This window comes from Canis aureus, chromosome 13 (genome assembly GCF_053574225.1).
Source record: "Canis aureus isolate CA01 chromosome 13, VMU_Caureus_v.1.0, whole genome shotgun sequence".
NCBI classification, from domain to species: domain Eukaryota; kingdom Metazoa; phylum Chordata; class Mammalia; order Carnivora; family Canidae; genus Canis; species Canis aureus.
In genome coordinates this window covers 40987905-41011788 of record NC_135623.1, presented here as the reverse complement: position 1 = coordinate 41011788, position 23884 = coordinate 40987905, and the positions used below count along the sequence as shown (strand labels likewise).

General features: G+C 46.5%; 1 protein-coding gene across 1 annotated transcript in view; it reads right to left on the bottom strand.

Annotated features, from left to right (window-relative positions):
- Nucleotides 1–23884, bottom strand: part of PLXNC1 (plexin C1) — a 137710-nt gene that overhangs the window by 26627 nt on the left and 87199 nt on the right. Inside the window, exons 13-21 of the mRNA XM_077844421.1 lie at nt 23394–23597; nt 23072–23257; nt 21144–21246; nt 18253–18354; nt 17840–17943; nt 13589–13627; nt 13202–13326; nt 11540–11738; nt 6836–6982 (exon numbers count right to left, since the gene is read on the bottom strand). Coding sequence (XP_077700547.1) covers nt 6836–6982; nt 11540–11738; nt 13202–13326; nt 13589–13627; nt 17840–17943; nt 18253–18354; nt 21144–21246; nt 23072–23257; nt 23394–23597 — 1209 coding nt within the window. The remainder of the gene's footprint in view (nt 1–6835; nt 6983–11539; nt 11739–13201; nt 13327–13588; nt 13628–17839; nt 17944–18252; nt 18355–21143; nt 21247–23071; nt 23258–23393; nt 23598–23884) is intronic.

Sequence of the window (23884 nt, the reverse complement as noted above, 5' to 3'; positions counted from 1 at the left end):
AGGGTAGCCACCCATGCCAGAGTCCTCGCTCTCACCTTCCCAACTCAGCACATTTACTGACATCCTGCCAGTTTCACATCAGGGCACACTTCTTTTAATCTTCCCAGCCCCCTAGTTAGAAGACTGTGTTACCATTACCTCCCCCTTTTTGTTTTAAAGTAGGCTTTAATGTGGGACTTGAACTCACAACCCCGAGATCAAGACTGAACGGTGATCAAGAGTCAGACACTTAACCAACTGAGCCACCCAGGTGCCCTCTTCCTTTTTTTTTGAAGTAGGATTACCTGCATTTTTGGGAAGAAGCCGAGGCACAGAGGGGCCAGACAACTTGTCCCGGGGACACAGCTGGTCGGTGGCAGAGCCAGGAGTGGGCACCACAGAGCACTGGGTGATGGGCTCCCTCCTCCTCCCACCCAGGCCCCCTCTTGCTCCTGCTCCCAACCCCAACCCAGGAACCTCAGGTCTGGGGAGCCCTGTTTTAGGTCGGGCTACACACCTGGCCCCCAGGGTGGGCTCCCTCGTGGCCCGTGGGGACCTGCCAAGGCCTCCCCTTCCTCCGTGGGAAGGAGGGCGGCTCCTCAATTCCACGGGCCTTCCAAGGATAAAGCCAAACGGAAAGCACCTTTTAACCAGAGCTCCAGCCATCCCGGCTCATTTAATAGCTTCATAGGTATTTGTGAAATAAGACTGTGTGACCACCCAAGGGGCACTATTGTCTTTCACAGAAACACCTTTTTACAGGCAATGTTCTACTTAAACACATCACCAAAAGGAGAGAGAAAAAAAATCTTAACTGGATGTAAAAGAATGTAAACCTGCCACTGCGTCCACAGCTAGATGGGTAGGGAAAGGGAAGGTGGTATTTGAGACAGGCCACAGGGAATTGTGAGAGTCAGTTCCCACACAAGTTGATTTTTTATGCTGCTGATGCACTAGTGCTCCACCAGCCATCTCCTACGGCAGAGGGGGCGCTGGGGGCTCCCAGCGAGGGCTCTACCCCTTCATCGCACCCTGGGCTCAGAAAGCACACGCTGGGCTTTGCTCCCCATCGAGGAAGATCCCCCCACAGAAGGGCCACCTCGCCCCTTACCACCCCATTTAAGCCAGGGTCTTCCCTGTGTCCCGCTCGGTGCACACCAGGTGTGAGGAAGGCCTTTTCCATCTCGAAGAAAAATACTAAATTAATGGAGAGAAATTCCTCAAATTTAAGTTTCTGTCACAAAGTTTTCTATACTTGCTAGCATTTGCTAACATCTGTTCATGATAGAATCAAGTAAGAATCTGTCTGATTTAGCCCCAAATGACTGGTTTCGTAGGCTTATCATGAATATGTCACAGATTGTCTTTGGGCAAAGCACTCCCATGAGTTTCAGATTTATGGATAGTGGTGAGGCATTTCCATTGCCATGTCCCCAGAAAAAGAGGAAAGAGGCCAAGGTTTTGGGGGTTTTGGGATTTAGTGTGAGGACAGATTTTAGTTCTTTTTCTCTGTCAGGCCCTAGATTAAGAGCTGGCCAACTTTCTGTAAAAGGCTAGACAGTAAATATTTAAGACTTTGAGGCCTGTATGGTCTCTGTCACGACTACTTGACTCTGCAATTGTAGCAGGAAAACAGCCAGAGACAACAGTAAATGGATGTGCATGGCTGTGTTTCAATAAAACTTTATTTATAACATCAGACAGCAGGGCTGCATTTGTCCCACAGGCTTTTGTTTGCTGATCCTGGTCTAGGCAATGGTGACTTCGAATGGAATGCTGACTTCGACAATGTCAAGAAAGACATTTTGGGGAAAAAAATGCCTCTTATCTCCACCATGATTTGCTATAAAAGTAACCGTTCTCTGAGGAGTACAGGTATAAATAAGGATCCTTACCAATGAAAAAACAGACTCAATTTGAGCTATAAAGAAGAAAATTAAATACTTTTGTACTTAGGTAACTAAATTATTTTCTAATCCCAAGATTATGGGTATGAGAAGAAAGGGCATGAAGAGGAAAGTCATTTCAAGCACTCATTTAATGTTAATTTTTCATTTTCCACTGCTTGCCATCAACGAGGGAATGACTTACCTAAAATGATTATAAAAAAATGGTTTCACTTCTTTGATCAGGATGCTCAGAACAGTAACTATGAAGTTAGTAATGGTTTCGGTATTATTGCAAGTCATAATGGAAATGATTTGCACTATGGTAGAAAAAGGGGGGGGACAAAAACCCAAGAATTGTTAATTAACTTCACTGTTTCTCCACAAATGCTAGGAGTATTAAAAACAAGATTGCTGAAGTGCAAACATCAGGATTTAATGAACAATGGGATGTAATTGAAGTAACAGAGAATGACTTAATCGGGACAGTGGGTTGTTTAATTATGGGGATAATGAATCTTCTGAAAGGGACAAGCTAAATGGAACAGAAGGAGCCGGGGACGGGTGGGGAGAGCCGCTGTGTCAGAGGCACCGGGGACGGGAACCTCTCTAGAGTGGCTAGGGCTCTGTCCTAGAGGAAGCGGCCTGTTAAACATGATTGTCCCCAAAACGTAACTAGTGGGTGCAGAGAGACCCCCCAGTGCCGGCTGGCGTGAATCGTCAACGGGCCATCGTGGAGACATGAAGATTTCCATAGGCGTGTAATTGTACTTTTTCTAAGAATTTCTAATAATCTTAAAGACTTTCTCATAGATATGAGAACGAGGGCAATAATATGTTTGTCGGAACACGGTTTCCCAGGGTGCCAAGATGCTATCTCTCAGATACAGCAGATTGGCAGCCTCATTTCCTGGGTTTAAGAGTTCAAAAAACCATTTCTCGCTTAACTTTGATTACAAGTCAACCTTCTCTTGCTAATTCAGCACACTTGCCACGAGTTATTGGGTTTTCTCATCTCCTTTTGAAAGTGAAGCAAATGTCCCTTCTCCCGCGTGGTGCCCGTTGCTAGAGCTGAAATCCTCCCGCCCTCCTCCGCGCTCCCCAAGTTTCAGGCGACCTGCTCTGAAATCATTCTCTCGACACTAGACATGGGGCACAGGAAGGCGGGCCTGAGGTTTCCTCAGCAATGCAACCGAACATGCCTCAGATGTTGCAAAGGGAGAAAAACCACAGAGCAAGGAGGCTTATTCCTCTTCCAGCTGTTACATCTGGATGCCCTGATGTTGGAGGGGGACCGAGTCCTGCGTGTGCAAACCCTCCCTGATGCTGGCCTTGGGAGGGATAATGGGTCAGGGCGGCCTTTTCATTGACCGCCAGCCTCAGTGCCCTGATGGGGAAGGATGATTCCTCGGTCCTGGGGGAAGGGTGGCTGTGGGGGGGGGGGGCTTTGCTCACAGCCGAGGGAAGACAGAGAGGCTTCCCTCCCAGGGAGGATGCACTGAACGGAGGATTACTTCTCCGAGCCCATGTGTCAGTAGAATGATTTCATGTATAACAAATTGGCAGGATGTCTTCATGTTCTAGAAAACACCCCACACCTCAGGGAGAATACATCCTAATCTTAGAGGTGTGAAACCTAACTCTCAGGTTGTTGTGCGAGGAGCTGTTTCTGAGCCCTCAGCCACGCAGGAGTTTGGGGCCTTTTTTAAGTGTGTCCCTGTCATGGCACAGGCTTTGTCATTTCAAGTTGCTTATGTGGCTGCTCTTGATTTTTTTTTTCTCTGACTTTTCTTTCCTTGAAAGAATTTACACAAAACACACACACACACACACACACAATTGAGTTTGTTCAGCACACCTTGGTTTTCAATTACATAAACCACCTCAGGCAAATTTAGAAAATCAAGATCACAAACCACTGGGTATACATGACTGGGGTGAGGGGTTGGTGTGAAAGGAAGAGAGGGAGGAGGGAGGAGGGAGGGGGAAGAGAAGGGGGGAGGGAAGAGGGAAGGAGGGAGAGAGGGAGGGGGAGGAGGGAAGGGAGGAGGGAGGAGAGAGGAGTGAAGAAAAGGGAGGAAGGAGAGGGAGGAGAGAGGAGTGGGGAGGAGGGAGAGGAGGGGGGATGAGGGAGACAGGAGAGGGGAGGAAGGAGAAGGGAAGGGAGGAGAGAGAGGGAGGAGAGAGGAGAGGGAGTGAAGGGAGGAGGGAGAAAGGGGAAGAGAGTGGGGGTTGGTAGGAAGAAAATTATAATACGATGGTTAAGGCTGGGGGAACTTGCCTGAAAGGAAATGAAAAACCCTGAATTTTTTATATTGACCTTCTGCTAACAGTTTGTCACACAAGCATCACCCTGATCATGTGCCTCCCTCTGGAGCTTCTAACGTAACCACCTACCACGGATCACACAGGTGGGGACAGGTACAATAAAAGGCATTACAAATCATTTTTAAGGCAAGGCCTCTAGAAACCAGTGGCCCACCCCTTTTCCAGTCTCTGTCTACTGGCAAATCTGCATTTGAAAAGGAAGATTTATCTGGATTTCTAAAATCATAATTTCCCATTAGCCTTTTCCCCAGGGGCTATAAAGGTTGGGGGAGGGGGGGGACTCCAGGAGTTGACATGAATTCCTTCAACATCAAGAAACATTTTGATGATGCGTTGAGAGTTAACAAATCCCAAACACATGGTCTTAATTGACTGTGAAATAAATAATGTTTCAAAACGAAAGGCGGAAAAAATGTTTCCATATAAAGCATTAAAAAGGATTCAAACCTCAAAAGTTGCTTCAGGCATTTGACTTCTCCTCCCCACTCCCAGTCTGGTCCTCGCCTTCCTGTTGGGGGTCAGGTTTTCATGAAACAAAATTACTGCTGGATTCCTCCAACCTACATACACTCGCAAATATTTCTCTTTGGGGATCTGTGGGGCTTCGATAATGTTTCGAAGTAAAAGCGTAGACCTCTCTGGGGATAAGATGAGGGCCCTGCATTTGTCCTCAAACAATCACAGGGGAAGGAGTCACAGGACCTGATGCAAAGTTTGTCCTTTGTTATGCTGGGAGTAGCTGGAGTGTTTAAGAAATGTCTGTTCTGACTTACTCAGAAGGAAGGCATTGGTCTGCCTAGATCTGCATTTCCTTTCAATTTTTTAAAGATTTATTTACTTGAGACACAGAAAAAGAGAAAGCACGCATGAGGGCGTGGGGAGGGGCAGAGGGAGAGACGGAGAATCTCCAGCAGGTTCCATGCACAGCGTAGAGTCTGACACGGGGCTCAATCCCATGGCCCTGAGATCACGACCTGGGCCAAAACCGTGAGCTGGACACTTAACCGACTGAGCCACTCTGGCGCTGCCCTGGGATCTGGATTTCTAACAAGTGCCCAAGGAGATGGGAGTTCAATTTAGGAAAATCTTCACAGGTCAAGCCAGGGCCGTCAAGGCTCTCACCCCTGCAGCACCCTGGGAACTGGCGCCGTGAGCACCCTCTCCATTTAACAGGTGAGGAGACTGAGGGGCAGGGAGGTTTGGAAGCTTGCCCCACATCGCACAGTCAGCCAGGGGAGGGGTGGGAGGCAAACGTGCCTGGCTCCCCGCCGTTATACCCACACTTCTCCACGTGTGGGTCCTGGGCCAGCAGCGGGCTCCTCAGAAACCCAGAATCCCGGGCACACCCGACCTACAGAATCAGAAAGTCCAGGGGTGCGGGGGCCCCCGGGCAGGTGCTTCACAAGCTGCCTGGCTGAGTCTGCTCCTCGCCACCTCGGCCACACACAGTTACAGAAACAGTCAGAGCGCTGAGAAGTGTTGACTTGCTCCTCAGGCTCCGGCCCTGTGGATGGCAGCTGAGCGTGGTACCGGCCTTGGTGCAGGGAACACCACATCTGGCAGTGACCTGGACCCATTTCGACCGGTTTGATCTCCAGACTGTTCTCCCACCAGAGGACATAACACATATCCTGGTCCCCAGGGCCGTGGCGCCTTCTCCAATGAGATGAACCCTTCCAGAACATTGCCATCGTTATCACCGCCCAGAGCTAAGCCACAGGAGACTCAGCCCCCTTACTGGGTAACACCAAAACCCTACTGTGCCTTTCCTTCCCCTCCTCCTCCACTAACGGAGTCTCCATGAAGCTAGACATCAAGCCAGACGACAGACAGCGATCTCCTTCCCCAGTCTCTCTGAACAGAAAAGCACAGAAAATGCCTACGTAATTTTGGAGACACTTGCCACACTTGGCCCTCTCTCTACAATTTGTGAATGGGCAAGAGACTGGTCTCTCTTCCTTCGGGGAGGGAAGAGGGTGGAGGTGGAGGTGGGGATGGGGATGAGGTTGGGGTTGGGGTGGGGATGGGGATGGGTGGATGGGAGTTCTCAAATGGGCGAAACCCTCCAGCAGCCCGGCAATCATCTTCCTGCGGTGATTTACAGCGTGCCTCTAAAAATATCTATGAGATCACAGAACATTAAGTGCGTGACACCAAACATTTGTAACTAATCCACGAAAATAAAGTAAGGGTGTCATGTTGCACGGGGAACACAGTGGAATTTGTCTTGTGTTATCATTCTAAAATAAGACGGCCTCAATTTGGTTGAAATATATCTTCACACATTGTCTTCCAGAGCAGAGCCGTTTGAGAAATTCTGATTGCAATTATAAGTGCTGAATAGGGAGTACTTTGCATTTCCTTTGACGATGCTGAAAGCTATAAGCTATCCTGATATTAAAATCTTTGGAAATTGATGAGTACCCCAGGCGTCATTACAATTCTCTCCCCCCATCCGAGTAATTAAAATCTATTATGTGAACACGTGTTAATATTTTATCAACTACTGTTTTTAATTAACTCATCGTCTGAGGCCTCCCGCAGTAGGCGTGATACTGCTCTAAGTGACCCCCCACCCCCCCATCTAGCTCCCAGCCAGGCCTCGCTCGGGGTCTGGGTGGAAGGCGTCCTCACAAACGCACCACGGTATTGAATTCCGGAACCTGCCACAGCAGCCAGTCTTCGTTCAGGGTGTACAGGGCTTTGCAAGTGATTACATCCACGGGACCCTTGTTTATTTTCTGGTTCAAAGTCGTCACCAGCAAATAGAACGGCTCTCCAACAGTCTCCTTGGAAAAGACACAAAAGCGACAGTGAGCTGTCTGCGGAATCCACCGCGCCTTCCCAAGAGTGAAAGTTTCAGTTTATGGCAGCACGACAGGAGACAGGAGGCAGTGTTTTCCAACAATCCACACGAGACTCCCAAGAAAATACATATTGCTCTCCTCGGGATTGGGCGCAAAGCTCAGGGAATGCCACCTCCTCCCCGGCCGGACGCCCGCATCTAGGGGGCTGCAGCGACGTGGAGTTCCCAGCGGGCGGTTCCTCTACGTTGAGGCTCCCACAGGACAGACTGATGCTCAGCAGCTACAGTGTGGATGCGGACCTTTGACTTTGTTTACGTTCCTGCTTAACTGCCTTTGGAGCAACGCAAAAATAAAGGGCATTTAAAAGAAAATACACAATGATTAGCCTTGGTAACCAGAATAAACGTCGGAACGGTCTGTACGGTGGCCAAGGGGATGCTTTTTGGTGTTAAGAGCTTCTGATGAAGGAAGTGGCCTTTAGGTATCACCCCTTGCGGCCCCACCCCCACCGGTGCCACCCTGCACCCCGTGGTGTGCAGGGCCGGGGGTGCCCGGGCAGCCCTGCGCGCCTTTGCTGGCGGGGACCCACCAACGTGCTCCAGCTCCCTTCCCTGGCCCAGAGCCAGTTCCGCCGGCCGCCGGCTGGCCCGGCCTGAGGACCCCTGCCCCGAGCCCTTCCTCCCGCCGGGCTTCGGCTCCCAGGGGCGCGGCAGCAGGTGCCCCCGGACTCCCAGCGGCTCAAGCGGGCGGCCGGCGAGCTGGATCCCCCGGCACCACGCGGGCTACACGGCGGTGTCGCCGTCACAGACATTCGCCGAGTAGGCGCGAGAAGAGCGAGGGCCAGACCTGGAATCACAGCAACCGCCCTCCGGTCGAGGAAGGCACCGGAGCCACCAAGGCTTCACGCGAGTTTCCAGGCCCTGCTTTCAAAGGAGAGCCCCCCCCCCCCCACTGTCTGCCCTGCTCGCCCCGAAATAAAACGTAAACCCAGACCTCTCCTAGGCCTCGGCCTCCCACCGCTCACCTGTCCCATCCCCCTCCCGGGCCCAGGGCCTCCTGTGGCCCCTTGGGCGTCCTACACTCCACCGGCTCCCCAGCACTTTTCCCATGACTTTTCCTCATTGAATCCTCTCATCTAATCCTCTGAGGCAAATATCTGACCATTTTGCGTGGGGGTGGGGGTGGGGTGGGTTAGAACACAAGGAACAGACTTTCCCCAAGTCCCGGGGCTGGCCTGTGGGAGTTAGGACTTTTCTCTGCTGACACATCCTTGAGTCTCCTCCTTAGCTTAAGGACAGAGGTGGAATGTTGAGAAATTTCCCAGGCGGGGAGAATGTTGGGACTAGCACCTGACATTTAAAATTCTTATGGGAAACTTCCTTTATTTAGTGCTTCACAACCCACAGCTCTCTGGTCTTTGCCTCTGCCCCCCTCGGGGAGCATCCTGACTGCAAACCTAGAACTTCTACTTCTCCTTTTCCCTCCAGCACACATCAGAGACGGGGCTGAGTGTCCCTGTGAGCCCTGCGGGCTGGCCGTGCCACAGAAGCTGCGGTTGGGGGGGCAGGGGGGCAGCTACAGCCTCACGGGCTCCGTACGCGGGAGTGCCCCAGAACTCTCCAGAGCGCAGCTGGACTGTGAGAAGCAATACCTCGTCTCACGTTGTTATCCGTGCCCATGGTTCTAACCCTGGGTAATCATGCCCAGGATTCCTGGGGGTTCTCGAGAAAAACACTCAGATGCCTGGGCCCTAACTTTAGACCTATGGACCCCAAATGTCTGCAGCTGAGGCCTGGGCTTCTGTGGTTTGAACACCTTCCCAGGGGATTCTGCTATGTGGCTGCCTGAGAAAACCACAAGGTTTCTTTGTCCCCAGTGAACACAAGTCCTTAGTCAGTCAACCTGTGGGGAGCCTGGGTGTGTTACCAGACCAGGGAATGCACAGCTCCTGGGGGGCTGGCCAAGGTGCAAGCGCACCTCCTTCCTGAGCCATGCCCACCCTCCCTCCCTCTCCTGAGGTGGGAACTTAGCTCAGCCCTTCACCTTCCTTTCTTGCGTGAGGCCAGACTCGGGCCCTGGCTGAGCCAGAGGCTTTCATGCCCGGGATCTCGTTCCATCCCCAAATCCTCCCTAAGCCTCTGAGAAGGTGCCCACCTCACCGGGGAGGTGGCAGCTAAGAGCTCTCAAACCCTGGTGCCATCACCAGGGGGGAATGTCATGTCTGTTCCACATGCTCCAATTCCCCCCCTCTGCAAAATGGCCATAAAGGTCCTTATCACACAGCATTAAATGAGAGGATTCAATAAGGAAAAATAAGCAAAACTCTTAGCATGTCTGGCACACTCAACAAATGGCAAATGTTATCATTACATCACTCACCGAGCCCTGGAGCTCAGAGGAGGAAGCTACATGGGGTCACAGAGCTGGTGGCATCCAGGCAAATGTCTATGGAGCAGGACAGAAGGACCAAGGCTGTCCGAGTCCTACATCCACCTCAGGCACCACGTGTGAAAAGTCAGGCCCTCTCTGCACCAGTGGGGATTTTTCCAGTGAAAATGAAAGCATCGCTGACCAGCTCAATGTCACTTCCTCCTGGGAGGCACACCACCCCTCACTATCTCAAATGCCCAAGATACTCTTGAGTCAGCACTGCAACCTCTCAACCCAGAATCCTCTGCTCAAGGGAGCCGTTTGGGGTGAGAGCCCAGATGTTTGGAACATCTCACCCATTTAACGCCCAAGAGCAGCAAAAGCAAGGCTCCAACCAGCACTTGAGGGCTCAGATCACAAAATCCCAGAAGGAAGAGCAGGAAAGAAATTTAAAACCAGTGACTAGGCCAGATGAAAAGCGCCATTTCCGGAGACACGCAGAGAACTGGGGCCAGTGAACTGGGGCTGAGATGAATTAGAGACTCAACCTGTTGCTTCTGACCAAGGTTCCTAGCCCAAGGCTCTTCCTGTTACCCCAGGATTCTGGAACGCAAGAATTTGTCTTGTTACCCAAGAGGAGCTTGGGAAGCATGGAGTATGGGGTCCTCCTGCCAGGGCTTCTGCTTCAGTGACAGGTGGTGCGGTCGGAGTCTGCTTTCTAAGACTAAGACCCAGAACTGGGTGTGGGTCCTGCTGCCTCTGTTTAGATGCAGTTGTGGCTGAAGCTAGGATGGTGGGAAGCGAAAATATCTGCCCCAGAAATAACTGCTAACACCTCCCCACTCCCCACAAAGCATATGATGATTTATACCAAGTAAACAGAAAAGAAGGCAGATTTCATTAATCTTAATAAATGGGGAGTGCCTTGGGAGAGGAAGGCATTGGTAAAAAAAAAATGTTGTGCATCTACTTGTAAGATTGCATTAAACATTAAACTAAGCACAGTCTATTTAAAGTGCTGCTTTTGGATCTAAACTTAAGTAGCACTGTTAAAACCTGTGGCATAGCAGTGTATCTTATTCAAAGTTTAATTAGATTTTGGAACTAGCTACAAATACGCAATTATGCAGTTTTGCTGGAATCTGGAGGGCTGGTGAAATTAAAGAAGGATAAGAACCTTCTGTACCAGGGCCTCAGATGGGCTGAACGAAGATCAGGTTTAACAGAACACTCTTCTTGTCCTATTAATATTTTATGACACTAACGGCCAACATTTACGGAGTGCTTACTTGGTGCTAAGCCACTGCATACATTTTCTCATCTAGACTTCAGAACAGCCCTAAAATCTCCTTTAGTGCTACAGGTTATAAACCCAAGGCTCAGATGGGGCCGGGAGCCTCCTCTAGTGCATGACGGGGTCCAGATGTAGACCAGGCGGTGGGCTCCAGGCCCCGCTCTCTGACCCGCTGGAATCTGCGCCAGGTTGGCATTCAAAGTGATTTTAAGATTCAGTCAGGCTCCAACCATATTTATACTATACCTCCAACAAAGCAAACGCAAGGGCTGAGCAGCTCTTTGGGGCCTCGCTAAACAAATGGAATAATGTAGAACAACTGTCAGAATGGAGTGTAATCAGCTTCCAGGATTAGTAGGTGAATGGGTATCTCCAAGAGGCTTCAGAGGCCCCGCAAGCAGTGCCTTCTCTTCAATATTTGAAATACTCCCTCCACTTGGTACGGCTTATTAACAGACCAGGGGGGCTCTGGTTGTCAATTAACAATGTGAAGTTGGGCTCAAAAGTCAATGGTATAAAATTTCAGTTATGCAAGGTAAGTTCTAGAAACCTATTGCACAATGTTGTGCCTACAGGTAAGAATGCTGTCTTGCATGCTTAAGTAACTCTGGTAAGAGGGTAGCTCTTGTGTTAATCGTTTTTACCACAATACGATTTTTAAAAGAGAAAAAAGTCTAAATGACTTGCTGAGGCCCGTTATGGTAAGAGCAATTTTATTTTCCCCTCCATGTGCTCCTAGGAGGGACCATGTCTAAAGAGGTTAAAGGCTGACACCATGGAGTGCTTACGACTTATCCTGGCAAAGACGTAAGCATCTGCTAAAAATCACCACCTATTGTCTTACCTCTGACACTGCCAAGGGATGTGACACTTACCCGCAGAAAGCCAGAAAGGCAGACTGACATCCAGTTGGTGAGGAGTTTTTCGACCACAGACTCTGTGCGTCTGAGCATGAGTTTAGGCTGCATGTTACTGGACTGTTCCATCAGGTCCCTGGTCAGCACCTCCAGGATGCTGGTCAGGTAGACCAGCTTGGTTTGCAGTGCAATGGTCAAGAAGGAGGCAAACAGACACCTGTTTAAAAATAGAGCCCTGGTTACACTACTCAAGACATTGAAACAATCTAACTGTCCATCAGCAGATGAATGGATAAAGAAAATGTGGTATATGTGCACATGTGTGTGTGCATGCACATTTGCACATGCACACTCACACACACACACACACACACACGCCAGAATACTGTTCAGCCATACAAGAGAAAGAAATTTGCCATTTGTGACAACATGGATGGACCTTGAGGGCAGGACACTAAGCAAAAAAGCCAAAAAAAGACAAATACTGTATGGCCTCACTTATATGTGGATTCTAAAAGACAGGAAAGCAATCAAGCTCATGGAGAAAGAGATCAGATTTGTGGTCACCAGAGGTGGGGGGTGGGGGGGTATTGGAGAAAGGTGAACAGAATATATAAACTTCCAGTGATAAGCTAAGTACATGCTAGGGATGTAATTAATGTACAACATGGTGACTTACAGTTAACACTGCTGTGTAATTTGGAAGTTCTAAGAAAGTGAACCCTAAAAGTTCATTTTTTTTCCTTCTTTTTGTATCTGTATGAGATGACGGATGCTAACTCAACTCATTGTAGTCATCATTTTGCAGTTCACGTAAGGCGGTTCATTATGCTGTACACCTTAAACTTATACAGTGCTGTGTGCCAACTCCATCTCAAGAATACAGAGAGAGGATGGGACGCCTGGGTGGCTCAGTGGTTGAGCGTCTGCCTTTGGCTCAGGGCGTGATCCCTGGGTTCCGGAATTGATTCCTGCATCGGGCTCCTCATGGGGAGCCTGCTTCTCCCCCTGCCTGTGTCTCTGCCTCTCTGTCTTTCATGAATAAACACATAAAACCTTTAAAAAAAATTAAGAAAAAAGAAAACAGAGAAAGAGAAAAAAAAAAAAAGAAGAAGAAGAAGATCTACAGATGACAAAGCAGCACATAAAAAGGAGCCTTGGTTAATGAGGTTAACTACCAGCTGTGGCTAGGCTGGATGCGATGGTAGTTTCCACGGAAGCTAAGGGGCAATGGGCGCTGTCCTGTGGGTACTTGGTTTTTTGGTCGTTTCTTTTTAATGCCTTCAGTCAACCACCCTTGTCCTTGATCCATGAAAACCATGCACTGATATGACCCCAGGACACTGTCTGTGTTTTCAGTTCTTAACTTTAAACTAGAGTGGTAAACAAGAAGTGAATGTTTTTCCCAAATTTTTAGAGGTGTTTTAAAAATAGAAAATAGCACTTCTGCTTTTTTGATTCAGGATTCATGTTTTGTTTCTTGGTGTTGGGGTTTTTTAGGGTTTTTTTGTGGGGGAGGAGTGTATGTGAGTATGCATTGGGGTTGCGTGATCTGAAATGGAGCTATTGTGACTTCATGATCCTCTCGATCAGATAGCCTCTGGATAAATCCACGTTTTCAAACGATGTGGATACCAAGTTCAGGTTGTGGTTTGGAAATAAAAATAAATTGACTAATACCTGTCCTTCACTGAAAAGTTCTTCTGCTTTTCAAGGGTGTGGATGACAGTAACAAGGAAACTTTTATTACAAATCAGGGCATCCAAAGCTGTGAGACTTTCATTCTTGTCAGTGGCATCTCTGTTCTGGAAAAAATAAATGAATATAATATAAAATATAATATAATATAATATAATATAATATAATATAATATAATATAATATAATATTAGAAACTTAAAATTAGAAGGTAGATCCACAATGGGTTTTCCAAGACAATGAATTATTTAATACTGAATCCATGATTCCAAAAAGCTCACAAAAATTCAATAATGGAGATGATGATGATGAGGAGGACACTATGAAAGTCAGGCAGTCATGGACTAAAAATGAAAACTTAGAGACTTACATGCATATCTTCGGTGAAGATGTGTGTGAAGCCACCTGACTGAGAGGAAGGAGACACTTTCATTATTCATAACATCCAAAGGAAATGAATAGAGTATTTTTGTTACAATACCCAAGTCCGTTTTAATAAAGTAGAGACACTGTTTGCTAATCTGAAGAGCCCCTGGGCTTCTGTTCATTTTACATCCTCTAATACATAATAAATAATTATTCAGCTCTCAAGAAGCACTGGTGAATTCTGAAAGCCTCTAAGATGAATCATTATCTTTGCATCAGTCCCGTTTTTGGTAGAGGAAGGCATCTCACACTTTCAAAGAACGGACTCAAAAGTGAAAGAAGCAGTGAAGATGATTATGCAAGTGGGTAGACCACTCCTCAAGCAGTTAGCCTTCTAGGGTAAATACTGAGGTGTCTCCATAACTTTTTATAGGTCTTAGCTTATAGGTCGTAGCATCCACTCACTCCAGAGACAATGAAGAGGGGGTGAGCAAAGTGGTTAAAAAAGAAAAAAAAAAAAAAAAGGTAGAATCTGGAACCAAATTACTTGGATTTTCAGTTCCACTTTTATCTTTGGACAAGTCATGTAATCCCTCTGTGCCTGACTTTGCTCATCTGCAAAATGGGGACACTACTGAGTCCTGCCTACTAGGTTTGGTGTGAAAAAAAAAAACAAAGAGTGCACCGTAAGATCCGTGTCAACTACGTTTATTGCTTTTATCAGTAATTTATGGCAAACAAGATCACAGTGCTATTGTCCTGCTGGTTTCTACAACTATTTTTATCTGCTATCCTATGTTGCTCCTGGATATGAACTTTTCCATTTGACTTTCCTTTTTTTCATGTATCATAAGTCTTCTTGGAATTAAAGGATTAAATTTTAAAAGCATGCTGAATAATGCTTTAAATGAGTCAACAGAATGAAAATACAAACTTGAACATTCAGGTTTTCCTCTTCCTCTTTTTTGGGGGTAATATTTGAAACTTTAGGCTATTTTTATACCTCATTAAAGTAAATTTCTTCTGCAGAGAATTTTTTGCTTTATAGTTTCAAATTTGTTAGCCTAAGCAGAAGACCTCAAACTATTTTGGTCATACTCTCCCTTAGTAATATACAGAAAAATCACATCCTGGGTTTCCATTTTCTAGCTCATAACATTTTTCTGCTGAACCAACTTTCTTTTTTTTTTAACCAACTTTCTTTTTTTTTTTTTTTTTTTAATTTTTATTTATTTATGATAGCCACACACACAGAGAGAGAGAGAGAGAGGCAGAGACACAGGCAGAGGGAGAAGCAGGCTCCATGCACCGGGAGCCCGATGTGGGATTCGATCCCGGGTCTCCAGGATCACGCCCTGGGCCAAAGGCAGGCGCCAAACCACTGCGCCACCCAGGGATCCCTTTAACCAACTTTCTATGGACAGTTTAAACAGATGGATTCCTGACCCCAAATAAGGAAATGCTATGATGGCTCCCCATATTCTAAGGCTCCTTTCCCCTTTCATTTAAATTTCTCTCTTCTAGAAGGTAGGATGCACTGCTCACCCTCATTTCTTCTGTTTTCAGCAAAACAAAGCAGCTGCTACCATGAAAAGGAAGGCTTTGGAAAGCCAAAAGCCAACCAGCAGGGCACAGAGCCAGGAAGTGGCATTACCTTGGCCATTGTGAACTGACAATTTCCTCTGGTTCTGCAGACTGCTGTCTGGGAGGTGGTGACCACTCAAGTTCTCAATCTACCACCCGACCTCCAGGCCAAGAGGATGTGGCCCCTGATCCATCCGTAAAGGGCCTAATTGACACAAGGACGTATCTGCAGCCTAGAATATGTTTCAACTAGTGCTGTCATCATGGAATATGCTCCTTCGTCCTCTATATCTTCTAGTATAAATTTGATTTTCACTGAGGTCTTGATAGGGTTCTGATCATTATGCTTATTTTTCTCGGTCCTCTCCCTTTAATGATTCCTCCTGGCTTTGGTTTTCCAGGTTTTCCCAGTCACTGTTTGAGATCATATATAAGCCTGAGTTTTTTAGGGTTTTTTTTTTTTTTAAGATTTTATTTATTTATTCATGAGAGACACACAGAGAGAGGGGCAGAGACACAGGCAGAGGGAGAAGCAGGTTTCCTGTGGGGACCCCGATGAGGGACTGGATCCCAAGTACCCGGGATCACGCCCTGAGCCAAAGGCAGATGCTCAACTGCTGAGCCACCCAGCCATCCCTAAGCTTGAGTTAAATCAGTTTGGCTCCTTGCAACTACAGTTGACCCTTGAACAATGCAGGGGTTACGGACAGTCAAATCTCTGCACCCTCTGCAGACGGTCACCCTCTGACCCTCTGCACAGTCAAAAATCTGCATGTAACTTTTCTCCAAAGCATAACTACAAATATATTGCCTACTGCTCACCTGAGGCCTTACCCATGAACACATATTCTGTATGTTTTCTGTATCATATCCTGTATTCTTACAATAAAGTAAGCTAGAGAAAAGAAGATGTTATTAAGAAAATCACAGGGGACGGAACATACATTTACAGGACTGTCCTGTTTTATTGAAAAAAAATCTGTGTATAAATGGACTCATACAGTTCAAACTCATGTTGTCCAAGGGTCAACTGTAACTCTCTTCTAAAATAATAAGCATTTTTTCTGGGATTTTTTTCCCCTTCAAAACACTCAACTTGCAATACTGTCTTTTGCATTCATCCCTTATCTTGCTCTTGATTACTGACTTTAGAAGATAGGACAATTTCTTTTTTTTTTTTTTTTTGATAGGACAATTTCTTTTGCAGACCACAGATTACTCTCCTCAGCACTCAAGGGCAATCATTAACTGTAAAAGCCTACACAATCCTCATGTTGATGGTAGAAATCTCTGTTGTTTTATTGCTATTAAATTCTTAATGGGGATCTCAAATAGCTGGGAAATAGGACTCCTGATGTCCTGCATAGTCATCCTGATTCAGGGAACTGACCTCCCTCCCTAGGTGTTGTTCTGCCGTAGAAATGGATGGATGAGGTGGCAAATACAAGTCTTTGTGCCTGGTACTCTTGGAGGAGAAGTTTTAAAAAAGTATATTGTACAACCACAAAAAAACCTGAAATCTCACTTATAGCCTTCTTGATTTACAACCATAAGGCTTGCACCAAGAAAAAAAAAATATGGTGGGTGTTTTATGGAGGTATCTCAACCTCCGGACACAGCATCACATATCATGGTGTCTGCTTCTAGAATGATAGAGAAACTGGAAATTGCTTACTGCATGTGTCTGAGTTTCTGAACTCTGGGCTTCTGGCCCAATGTAGCCGAGAGGCTTCTGGTAAAGTGATAGAAGCTCTATTTTTTGGCCTGGCTTTGCTTAGAAGTCTAGATTTAAATATGATCATCTGTGTTGATGTTCCAGAGGTTGGGCCCCACTGTGGTCACTAGTTTTGGACAAAAAAAAAAAAAAAAAAAAAAAAGAGCAGCATGGTGAAGCAGAGGCATCAGGATGTGGAGGTGACGACAGGTGGATGGGTGTACTTGGGAGTGTCAGGGAGGAAGGGGGAGTGAATGGGGGAGAAGATGAGGCGTTACAACAGAGACCGGAAACCCAAAGGGTTAAAGTAGACTACTCCTTGGAGTCCTAGAATGGATTAATCAATCATTTTGTGCAGCTCTTTTTTTTTTACTAAATGGGTATGATATGGACTGATCAGCAGAAGAATAACTTCTGGAGAGAACCATAAAAACTTGACATTGCTAAAAATGCCTGCTATCAACTCAAATTCTACACATATGTCTTTCCCTCTCTCTCATCCCATAGTACTTTTCATTTCCAATTGAGGAGTAATAGTGAATAATCTAGTAGCTGCAATGGAAGTCATGCAGATAAACACAACAAATTGGCCAGCCCACAATTTATTGATTTTTAAATAAACCAGCTTGCTTCCCAGCTACAATTCAGCTCTAAACAAGTAGTAAAATAAAACAAAAGGCATCATTCTGAACTTCTGTTCTTCCTAGGTTTTTGTTACTGGACAAAGAATAATTGCCAATGACCCATCACAGCGTTATACCCTGATGAATCCAATTAATAATTACCCTCCTCCCCGCTCCGCTCAAATTTAAATGAGTATTTCCTACCAAGCACATCATCTACGGCTGCCTTGGAAGCCAACACCCGTGGAAGCCAACACCCGTTTTGAGGATAGCAACAAGCACCTTCATTATTATTCAAGACTCAACCTTAGGAATATGATCAATGATCTTTTACCTCGGGGAAGAAAGTTCTCAGAGCAAAATGTTTGTAGTCAAGGAAGGGAACAGTTCCAAAACTATCAACCACATCCAATTTATCCATCTGCAGCTCGGCAAAGCCTGCAAAACAGAATCCCAAGAGCAATATTTTAACTCAACAAACAATGGATAAGATCTTCTGCTGTTTTGTCTAACACGGAGTATGACCTTGGTTTTCATTAAAGAAGAAACAATGGATAATTACTTGGTTGGCTGCAGAGCAGAGCTGAAATAAACACAGAGCCAGGCCTAGACCCCACCGCTCAGATGTCTTCTGTTATACGAACAGTTCTCATTACTGCGGCCAGCTCCATTTAAGGCGGGGGGGAGGGGAGCAGAGGAGACCATAAAGAAGGCTTGTTTTTCAACACATAAAATTTTGGAGCCTACCATCGCGTATCTCTTTCCGGAGCTCGCTCTCCAGGAGCTCCAGCTGTTGGCTCTGTTTGCGGCTCAGCTCCTTTGATTTGTGCCTGGTTACCCCCACGGCCGCTGAGGAGACAGAGATCCGGCATCAGATTGACATGTTAACTTCAAAAACAAAAAAGGAAAACGAAGCCAATCTTGACATTTCTTTTACAGAGAGAGAGAGAGAGAGAGAGAGAGAGAGAGATGGGGGGGTGGGGGAGAGAAGAAAAAAGAGAAAAGAAAAGAAAAGAAAAGAAAAGAAAAGAAAAGAAAAGAACGAACAGCCTTTAAGAGGTGGAATTTATCAGAGGAAACATTCCCAGTGAGGGATCATTCAGAAGAGGAAGATGCCCAAGTGCAGCAGGAAAACAAAAATCCACCCACCTTAAAAGCAAAAACTAAATCAAATAACCTCCACTTGTAACCAAAGATCCCAGCTGGCTGAAAAGTAATGAAATAAGCCCCATCTCCCTACAGCCACAGGCCACTGATATTGTTCCATTCTTTTTTTATTGTTCTAAACATCCCAGGAGAAATAAAGTCAAGCCGCAATTGCAGAAGGAAACCACAGATCCACGGCGAGCAACGCAAGCCAGACTTGTGTAGATTGAGTTGGGCAATGCAGGGAGCGATCCACCCTGAGCCCTGGGATCTGGGACATTGCTTCTCTCTTCTAACTGTGCTGTCAAGACAGTGCACTGAATGGGGTTGGTACCCGGTTACCATCCCTGCTCTGCCAATTACTCGCTGTGTGATGTCCAGTGAGCTCCTTAGCTTCTCTGTGCCTGGCTGCCTTGTCTGTCAAAGTGCCCACCTCACTGTGATTGCAAGAAGAGGGGGCTGCAAGAAGTAAGCCACAGGAAGCATTCAGAAGTTGTGTTGTTTTTTTTTAAAGAATACTCAACAATTGTCAACTGCATTATTATCTGGAAAAGCCTCCCTCCCTTAACAGAACCTGTGTGCTAAAAGGACCCACTACCAATAGATATGAATGATCCTGGAGGAAACAAAACCCAATACAGTTCTTCACGGGACCACTTCACAAAGTCAACAGTCTTAACCATAATATGCACTGTGCATCTTCAAAAAGGATGGGGCACACAGTGATTTCCACATTTTTGTGACCACAGAACCCCTTTTTCCAGGAGCGTGACTTTGGGTTATTTGCACTTCAGGCTGCACTGGCTCATTGCAAGCAAGGGTTGCTGGGCAGCCACGTCTATCGAGCCATGGAGTTTTTTATGGCTGACATTTCCAGGGGAAGCCATGGTAGGTTTTGTAGGTGGCAAGCCTAGGTCCGGTATGTTTTGTGTTTTCATTCATGATGTGACCGACAGGCTAAAATATTTATACATTCTACACTTGCTCAAGCTGCTGGCGACAGGTGCTGCCCTGCAATCGCGGCAAGAAGGGGATGAGAATTTTAAAGGGCTTTGCAGATACCGATGAAGCCAAAGCCACGTGTCAACCTGAGCCCACTTCACCGTACAGAGCATAAACAATCTCGACGACAAAGTGAGGGGAGGGCAGTGGTGAATCGCACGATGCACAGGAAGAGAGCAGAGGTTTCTAGTAAGCTGCAAAGCGGAGATGACTCCATGGTGAGACTGGTGTCTACAGCTGCTTAACACTAGTGGATTCTCAAAACAGCTCAGCATTTAGAATGTATAAGTAATCTTCTTACTCGAAGCCAGCACCAGCCAGGACTTTATTAAAATAACAAGCCCCATTCTGGATTCCAGATGGAGAACATGAGGAGAAGCCCAAGAAAATACCTGAAATGATCATCAACAGGGCAAAACAGGGCCTCTGCACAATGAATCCACCCCACTGGGCCAGTCAGTCACACACAGAATATCTTTCCCTCACTGGACAGAGAACCAGCCAGGAGAAAGGGCCAGGCCTTCACTCATCCTCTCCAGCGCCAGAAGCTTGTGCAGTTATCAGCAACACAACGAGTGCCCAGTGAACACAAGGTAAATGGATGCAGGGATGGATGAACCAGCTCAGAACCACGTCACACGCTCAATGGCTATAGGGACCAGTACACAGCTGAGTCGCGTGGCCCAGGTGCAGACAGCAGGGAGTGGTAGGCACTGTGGCAAAGCCCCAGGGACCCGCATGGCCCCTCCCCGCCAAGGTGTCACTGCTACTCAGCTCCAGTAAACCCATGCTAGGGAACAGTGGAGATCCAACAATCTAGATCTTTCAGATTTTCAAGAGGTATTTCAAAAAATGTGAATTAATAATTTCTTTTTAATTGAAGTACAGCTGACACAAATGTTACATAGGTGAATCACTTAATTTTAAAATGCCGTCAACCATTTCACCATCTAAAAAAAATGCTGTGTGGGCCAAATGAAACAGATTGGTGGGACACATTCAGCCAGCAAGCAACCACCCTGGGATCGCCGTGCCTGGATGAGCCTTGGGATATTTTAATAGATGGTACAGATCACACTTCTCAGACATGGTTCTGCCAGGAAAAGCAGAGCTGGGATGGGAGCAGGGGTGTTTGGTGAGGTGAGAAAACAGCAGGAGATGACCAGATCTTGAAAGTCCAAAATGCCAGAGGAATTCTGAAGGGATAACGTAAATGGGACATTTGTCATCATGATTCACAGCATTGGGGAAGTAACGTGGACTATATTTCTCCAGTACCAAGATGCCATCTTTGTACTGATGAGGCATCCTAAAAAATGTTTGAAAGTCCTCAATGTGTACCTATTTATTCCTTTCCCAAAGTTGTGATTTGGGTTTTCTTCCATTAATACTTAATTGAAGCAAACATCCCCGGCAAGCTGAGAGTCTGCCTGCCTGACAAGAGGCCCCAGGGAATAATTTCTCTGACAAAAATCAAACGGGGCACTTACCAAAGATGACAATAACCAGCAAGACGGGAAGCACAATCAGAAAATACCAAGTGGTAGGAACTGTTTCCTGCTCTACGTAGAGCTCCAAGTTTCCCAATTTAACCTAATGGGAAAGAGTGTCATTAGACTCCATTGAGTTGGGCACCATACTTATGTACACACTTGTTCCTCAACATCTTCCCCAAGATACAAAAAAAAAAAAAAAAAGTGACAAGCTAGGTAGGATATATGAATTCCGGTCCTACTTTGGACAGATTGGCTATGTGATCTTGAGCATATCGAGAACATTCACTGTGCCTCAGTTTCCAGTTATGTCAGTTGAGGTGCACTGGTGTATAGACCTGGAGATTTTAGAATGGAGTCCTCTATGCCCTATGGGTTTAACTCCGCCATCCCATTCTTAGCTGCCTCGTCTCTAAAGTGGGATGTGGATAGTGCCTCTTGGCAAGGTTGTCATAAAGACTAGATACACTTCATCATTTGAGTGAGTAGGCTCACAGCAGTCCTGCCCAAGACTCCCCAGTGGCTTCCCAGAGCTCAAAGCCAAGCCCTTGTGGACCAAGCCAAGCAATGGTCCACAAGTTCCTAATGATCTGTTCCCTCTCACTGCTCCCTCCACGAACTCTCCAGCCTCCTTGAATATGTCCCCTTGCACCCTCTGCTCCAGCCACACTGGTCTTCTAGTGGTCCCTCCAACGCACCAGGCAGGCTCCTGACTCAAGACCTTTGCAACCTGCAGTTCCCTCTATTTAGAACTCTCTACCTCAGAGAGCCCCCGGTTCATTCCCTCTCTTCCTTGGGGTCCGTACTCAAAAGTCCTTTTTTACAGAGAGACCTTCCCTGCCTACCACCATCCAACTTGCAGTGCTGCCTGCCCTCTGCTTCATTTTTCTCTGTGGTGAGTACCACCCCCTAACACATTTCTAATTTGCTTTCTTCATCCCCACAAAGGCAGAAACTGGGGTCTGTTTTCTTCTCCACTCTGTTCCCATCACAGAATAAGCACTCAGGGACCATTTCACTAATAAAGATGGCTAGAGTTTCCCCCCCCAACCAACGTGACCGGTGGGAGTGCTTGTGAGTTCAGTGGTCATTACTGATTTGATGATAATTAGTACCCTCTTTACTGTACAGATGGACAATGGGAGGCTCAGCAAAGCCAAGTGACTTACCTAAGGCCCCGCAGCTATTAGCTCAAGCAGCTGGGACATGACCATGGTTTTTTTTTTTTTTTTTTTTTTTTGGTCTTCCAGTCTGATATTCTTTCTTCTTGACCTTTATTCAATATTTATGACTACAGATCATAAAACATTTTTTTTTTTTGGGTATAGACTGTGGAGAGCCTCATATGGCATGAACACCATAAAGAAAGACTTCTAATATGTTTCCTTTCCCAAGGGTCTCACATCTTTATTGTGGGACATAAATATATCTGTGATGGGACCCTCCAACGTGTCGGGAAAAGATGAATTGTGGCAAGTAGGACTCCATGATGGAGGGAGCAGCCCTCGACCCATAGATTATCTGGTCTTCATTCGAATCTACTGCTACTGAGTGTGCTGGGTTTCTGCTAAGACATGTCACCTCCACAGTTGGGAGAAGAATGACAGCTCGTTCGTCAGTGGTCTGGAGATTCTGCTTGCAGATGCTACAGTCTAAATGTATGTCTAGAACAAAAGCTATCAAGACTCATTAGTATTGGAGACAATGGCACGTTCAATGCTTTGACATTCGAATAGGCACATGGACGGAGGCTGCCAGCTATTTTGGAGGAATTATGCTTGTGCTTGCAATAGCAGCTTTGTTTATCTGCTATTTAAAGTGAAGATCTAAAGATCCATGACAGATGCCACTCTGGCTTTGGAGTAACTTGAGAAAGTGACCCCAAATAAGGTAAAACCAACAGGTGGGCCTGTCAGGTGACTTACACGAACTTTCTTGGAAGAGGTGTCAATGCTGTTTGCATTAGTGATGCCTTTAATTTTGCAAAGGATGATGGTGAGATCTTGATTTCTAGTGATGTTTTCAAAACTGCAATTTAATTGCTCATTTTCCCCATGGAAGAGGGTGATTTCAATGTCTGTCTTGGAGATGTTGAACTCATCATTTTCTTTCTGCGAAGAATGAAGAGGAGATGGAGGAATCAGGGCACATGGGGGAACCCACAGACCCCAGCACACCTTGCCCGGCAAGGCGGGATCGGGGCGCTGGGGCAGGACACGTCCCAGCAGAAGTAAGGGAGAAACGTACTTGGATTTTCACTTCCAATTCTGTGTCCCCCTCGGGTTCGACCCGACACCCTGTGAACCTGGGGTCCTCCAGATACTGCAAGCTTCCGCACTCCAAGTAGGTCTCCTGGACTCTGAGCTTCACAGTGACGTTTGTACGTGCTTTCAAGCTCTTTAAACTGGGAGCTAGAAACCTGCAGGAAGTCGCCATACAATATTCAGAGACCTGGGGGAGGAGAAAAGAGCATTTTTAACAACTTCATCAGCCAGTCCCAGTCCTGCGACTGAAGAGCGAGGCGACAACTGAACTCTGTGCTTCCAACTTGTCATCTGAGAATTCGGGGTAGTGATCTCACCTCCCCTTACAGGGCGGAATTAACCTGAAATCAAACTCAATGAGCCAAGGGCTCATTAAATGAAATGGGGGCTAAATTAAATGAGATTACATGTGCAGGAAAGCTTAGAACAGTGCCTGGCACATAGTAAGCACTCAGCGAACGCTAGCTGGTATCA